Source organism: Mirounga angustirostris, unplaced genomic scaffold, assembly GCF_029215605.1.
Source record: "Mirounga angustirostris isolate CCGP_5_RB_7025 unplaced genomic scaffold, mMirAng1.0.hap1 SCAF_10, whole genome shotgun sequence".
Lineage (NCBI taxonomy): Eukaryota > Metazoa > Chordata > Mammalia > Carnivora > Phocidae > Mirounga > Mirounga angustirostris.
This window is the reverse complement of record NW_026991718.1, coordinates 80,556,880-80,562,879: the sequence shown is the minus strand read 5'-3', so window position 1 is coordinate 80,562,879 and position 6,000 is coordinate 80,556,880. Positions and strand designations below refer to the sequence as shown.

Below are 6,000 nucleotides of genomic sequence, written 5' to 3'. Positions count from 1 at the left end.
TTCCCCACTAGGAAGAGCCCTGGACCCCCAGGCCCCCAAGTGGTAATGAGGCTCCAGGCAAGAGGTAAAATTCAGTTAACTCCAGTGCTTTGTGTTAGCTGTGATAAAGCTGTCCCAGGAAAGGACATAGCCTCCTTCACTGACCTCTCTCATCTAAAACCTCTAGCCATTCAGATGGATCCATTCAAGAAAGGTAAAACTTATTGAAGAAATCCTTAATCCTGAATGTTAAATTTTGTATGAACCTAAATGCTACAGTTTTGTTTACTGCCAGGTAGAAACAAGACCAAACAAAAAATGTGTGTGATCCTGACAAAGCCCAGAGTAAATCAAGGGAAATCACTCTGAAGCCCTAACTGTGTAATTCTAGAAGCCCATTCTCAGATTTCTAGGAGTTAGTTCCATTGAGTGGCTGTTGTCACAGGACTGAGAGGGTCAGAAAAGTTGTCGTAGGATAAGAGCCACGGCACAGTGAGAAGACAGGAGACATCTGTCCCAGCTCTGCCACCAAGTATCAAGCGTCTTTAGTTTACTCCCTTCACTCTTCCGGCCCCTATCTGACTAGGATCTGTTTCCCAATTTTTTTTTTTTTACATCATGGTGCACACACAGGTAAGGCCTACAGCTCCAGACACGCCATGAGGAAATATCTCAGGAGTAACAGTCCTCGGAGACCTGCAGCTCATTTGTGGCAGACCAGTAAGGCAGCCCTGGTCTAGATGATGACTAAAATACCACGAAAATCCCAAGTCTGTGTTCCTTTCCAAACAACTTTTAGGAGGACCCCCAAATGGCTCACTCGGCACGTTTATCACTGGATCTCTACACAGAACCATGTAAAATTCCGAGATCACATCTTATAAGTACAGAAATGAAAGTCCCTCCAGGGAAGGGGTCTTTTTCCCACAGCCTGGGGACCTTCTGTAAGGTCCCATTGAGGAGCTTGAAAAACTCTGTCAACCTTCTCAAAATGCAGCCAAAATTTTGTGTGTATGTACATTTTTTCTAGGGAGATATCCACATTGCTCCCCAAATTATCAGAAAGGGCCACTGTTTAAAAGGACAGAACTTACTGGGATAAGACAAGTTTTATCCATCTTTGAAGCCATGTGGCTGTACTGTACAAATCCTGATTCAGAGCACTTGGTCCATCACTAGGAGAGTATATTCAAGCCTGAGAACACCAGCACCATGTCCAAATACATGAAAGGCCAGAACCCTTGAGAAAAGGCACCTCTTGTATAGGACACAAAACATATTTAATAACAACAGAATTGCAATGTGCGGATATAATTCATTCATGTTATTGCATTAATAATACAGCTTTACATACTTTTAGACAAAAAGAAAAAAGGCACAGGTTGGAGGGGAAGGAAGTTTTTGACTTAAAAAATCATTCCAATTAAGAAATTCACCAACAGTACCGGTCTCCCATAAGTCACAGATTTTCAGAAAATACCTTTACCTCTGATGGATTGGCTTTCTTTTTTTCTGACACCCTCAACTTGTCATTTATTTATAAAAGGTTAGTCACTGAAGAATCCTGGAGAATCTCTTTCTAAAATTCATAGGCAACTGGGACAGCCTGACAAGAGGACACATCCCAGGGTCTCACCCTGTCTCCTGACTCGTGGGGCTGCTCTGCCTTTCTTCACTCTCTGGAGAGAAAGGGCTTGGAAGGGAGGGGAAGGCTGTAGGGGATGGGCTCCACATCGGACACAGTGAAGGGCAAAGTGCCCCTCTGATGTCTGTGGCCATAGAGCCTTCTCCAGCATCAATGGCAATCTCCAGGTACCAAGCAGAGGAGAGAAAACTCAGGGGTGAGAGGAACAGAAGGAGGAACACATCAGCCACCATCACTTCGCTCCTGGGTGCACCAAGAGAAGCAGCTTCCTTTACTTAAACTGGCAAATTCTCCATGAAAAATCACGACTCCCATGTTGGAGACAGAAACCGAGAAGCAAAGAATTCACAAACATCTGATTAGAAGAATCCTCCTGAGCTTCTTATTTCTGTTGGTTGTCCCTTGTCACCATAATAAAATCGATACCTGCTACCGTTCACCCAGGGAAGAAAGAAAGAAGGGAGGGGGCACTCCATAAGAAGAATGAAACAAAAAGCAAATATTACACGTGAATCTTAAGGACCTATGGCTAAGTGGAATAAGCCAGGCACAAAAGGGCAAATCCTGTATGATTCCACTTACATGAGGTGCCTGGAGGAGCCGAAATCATAGACACATAAAGCAGAACGTTGCCAGAGGCTGTGGGCAGGGGAGAGGGGGAGGTAGTGTTTAACAGGGAGAGAGTTCCATTTGGGAAAGATGACAAAGTCCCACCAGACACTTTATGCAATCGGCAGCCCGAGAAGGACACAGAGCCCCTGGTCCTTTTCCCTGCTCCCCATACACTCTGCTCCTCCCTGCATGCTGGGGTCCCTGTTCTCACCCCTCCTGCTCCTCCCCACCTCCCCCTCCCCTGTCCTGCCCACTGGCTGACCCCCTTCCAGCCCCCATGGACTCTTCATTAGGGCCGCTATCATGAGATACCATAGGCCGAGTGGCTTACAAACAACAAAAATTAATTTCTCACAGCTGTGGAGACAAGAAGTCTGAGAACAGGTGCCTTCGTGGTCAGGTGAGGACCTTTTTTCAGATCACAGACTTCTTGCTGTGTCCTCACATGGCCGAAGTGGCAATGGACTTCTTGGGTATCTTCTACGAGAGTACTAATCCTATTCAGGACGTCTCCACCCTTCTGACCTGATCACCTCTGGAAGGCCCCACCTCCCAATACCATGACACTGGGTGTTAGGACTGCAACATGTGAATTTGGGGGACACAAACATTCTGACCCCAGCAGGCCACTTGTTAGGGCTTGATGTCATCAGCCACAGAACGAGAGACGTGGACTCTATCTAAGCTCCTCAGGTGGGGGTCTTTGAAAGTAGTGATGAGTTTACAGCTAATTTTGAGCATCAAAAGTCCTTGCACCTTGTTAAATCATAAATGGACCTGTGATGAGGGGACGCTGGCTAACTGAAAGATTACTTTGTTTTACGTGGACCAGAATCGCATCATCTTGGTGCGCTGTTTCTCTCACATGTTGCTCAGAATCCCAGCCTTCTTGGCCAGCTGGAAAAACAAGTGAATTGTTACTTATTTTGACTTGACAAATCCTTTCCTTTCAAGGCTGGGGCCCAACAGGATGGTGATTAATGGGCAATCCCAGTGGGGCCACACTTGGTCCCCACTGGTCTGTGTGACCACTCAGTGGCTTCCAGTATGAGTGTGCTAAAATCATGGTCACGAAAAAAGTGCGGTTCTCCTTGCCAGCCCTCCCCAAGCCCACAGATTGCCTCCTGCCATCCCCTGACTTCCATCTCTGGCCCCATGGGTGCCACACCACGCACCAAACTTCCTGACAACTCAACTGCCGCTCTACAGTCCTCCATGTCCCATTCCCCAGGGGCTCACATGCTACATCTGCTCTGTGTTCAGGGAGTGTTCATCAGAGCCCATAAGTGAATGAGGGTCTTCTGGAAGGGTGATGCCTTTCCCTAAAGAAGGAGCTCTGATCAAAATGAGCAGCAAACAGAGGACCTGTAGCAACAAGTACACAACGGCAAGCTTCAAGCCGACTGCCCAAATGCCATGTGTCCTTGTCCAACCATGAGCCACCCCATGCCGACCACGCCATCACGGGTGACCAACCCCACATTGGCCCCCCACTAGCCAGCCAGGAGGTGTCAGGACGTGTGCTTCAGCAGCTGGGCAGAAGAAGATGGTGGCGGCCTTTTGGGTGGCATGTGATACCTCACTTTTTTCCAGAACTTGGACTTTGCACACTGTGACTGCTCTGTGAAGTCCCCACTCCACTGGACGGCCCCGTGCTTCTGCTTGATGTACTGAATTGACTCCGGCATGGCCGCGTAGTCCTTGACTTTCTCCAGTTCAATCAGGATGACCTTCATCCCGTCCTGGATGAGCGCATTGTAGACTGCAATTTGTTCTTCCGACATGTTCTTTAACAAGTCAAAGCTCAGGGATTCAGGAACTAAGATGATGATCAGCCTCCTGCACAGCTTGATGTTTTCGTCAATGACATTGGCCACTGCTGCAAATAAAGAAGATGCAGACTGTCTCAGGAGTGGAAGAGCCTAGATCGATCTCTGAGAATATTAGAAATGGGCCCTGGATAAAGGCAACATGGGCTTTAAAATAAATGTGACTTAGGAATGGGTAACAAAAGTGATTTTTTTTAACACATAGCCTATCTTCTGTGAAGCCTTCCTGATTTTCCCTGAAAAATTGGTCCTTTGTGTTCATAAGTCATATTTTTTGGTAGTTAGTTGCTGATAGGTCACTTTCCTTAGCCCACTGACTGCACCCACAGACCGTGACCTACCCAGAACAAGGGTCTTACCGTGCCTAACTTTGTATCACCAACTTAACTGAAGGTCTAGTATATATTAGATGATGAACACATTTTTTAAATAAATAGATTTTAAAAGGACAGGGAAAATGTAGGTAGTTCCAAAGTTGTATTAATCTTTATTTGTGTTTTCCTCTTGGGCTTCGTAGCTAGCTAAATGCCCAGGATTTATAGGACTAACTTGAAACTAAATAACACCCCCTGATGATTTCTTGGGGAGAGTTCTGGAAATATCCAGCTATGGATGAAACTTGGTCTTTTTTAGCATAACGACTAACTTCTATATCCTCCTTTTTCTTAGAATATAAAAATACACTGTGACCTCCCCAAGTTCATGTTCTTCTTCTCTTTGGCTTATTTTTCTAGCCCCTAGAATTTTACAAGGCACATAGCCGGTGCTCAATAAATATTTGCTGAATAAGTGAGTGAAAGAATATGCTTATGAAATTTGAAGTCTTCCACACATTTATGGCGAGCACTAGATCAGATTTTCAGTTCCTCATGGAGGCTGATCTTATAACTTGAAAAGATGCGGGCTGAGATATAGTTGTCACTCACCACGGATATGGGCAACCTACAAATCCAAAGTACTCAGCAACCTTTCCAAATGACCCAGAGAAGGCCACTACCAAATGCTGTAAAGTCGTCATCTTGGTTTCCTCTTGACTAGTGCAGGATGCTTATTTCAAATTTCAGCCATTTGTTGTATAGCGTTCCAAGAAAGAAAACATGTAGGTCAAGAGGGAAACTTTATCTGTCGAATGTCTAATATGCGCTAAGCTCCATATTGGTCCCCACTCAGGTTTTACCTCATTTCATTCTGTCGCCCGAGTTAAGGAAGTATTCTCCTCCCCATTCGACAGATAAGGTTCAGAGATGTTGCCTTCATTGCCCAAAGCTACACTCTTGTTCAAAGGGAGACGTAAATAAATAAATTCTATTTTATTTATGTAGGAGAAGCCTGGGCAGTTAAGTTTTATAAAATCATCTTTAAACATGAGCTGATTTACATATTCGAACTGATGGAGAATACTCAGCAGTTAGTCTCAAGGGCATGAGGGCAAATGACCTCTTTTCTCCATTTGGTCCCTTGGCCAAGGCTGTCATCAGCCAACTGCTCGTGTTACTCATAGTGAGAGTCACATTATTTCAACCAGGAATCCCGGTTATCCTGTTACAGGAATGAGCCCCAGAGAGAAGAGAGCTGGTCCTAACTCGGCTCAGGGGCTGTGGGCTGAGGAGGTGCAAGACTCCCCATGGTTCCTTGGGGAAAGCAAGCAGATCCTCCCACCCCACCACTTCTAAAGTGAAGGAAAAGAGACTTCCCTTTCCTTTTTATTTGTGGCTTTTACACTTCACTCAAAACATACCTTGTCCAGGAAATTCATCCCTGCCAAATATAAATAATTTATATCCACACTGCCTCTCCAGCACCTCGGGCAGAATCTTCAACACCAGCGTGTCCACCTCATGGCTCTGGATTTCTCTTTGAGGCTTGGGGTATAAGACATAGGCATCATACAGCTTGCCATCTGAAAAGGAAATGGGATAAACTCAGAATTATTCC

At 45.5% G+C, this 6,000-nt stretch overlaps 1 protein-coding gene across 2 annotated transcripts in view; it reads right to left on the bottom strand.

The window, feature by feature from the left end:
- Window positions 1–1,251: 1,251 nt before the first annotated feature.
- IL1RL2 (interleukin 1 receptor like 2) overlaps window positions 1,252–6,000 on the bottom strand; it is a 40,897-nt gene continuing 36,148 nt past the window's right edge. For both annotated transcript variants that reach the window (XM_045885260.2, XM_045885259.3), the window contains exons 10-11: window positions 5,804–5,965; window positions 1,252–4,115 (exon numbers count right to left, since the gene is read on the bottom strand). In XM_045885260.2, coding sequence (XP_045741216.1) covers window positions 3,748–4,115; window positions 5,804–5,965 — 530 coding nt within the window. In that variant the 3' untranslated portion in view covers window positions 1,252–3,747. The remainder of the gene's footprint in view (window positions 4,116–5,803; window positions 5,966–6,000) is intronic.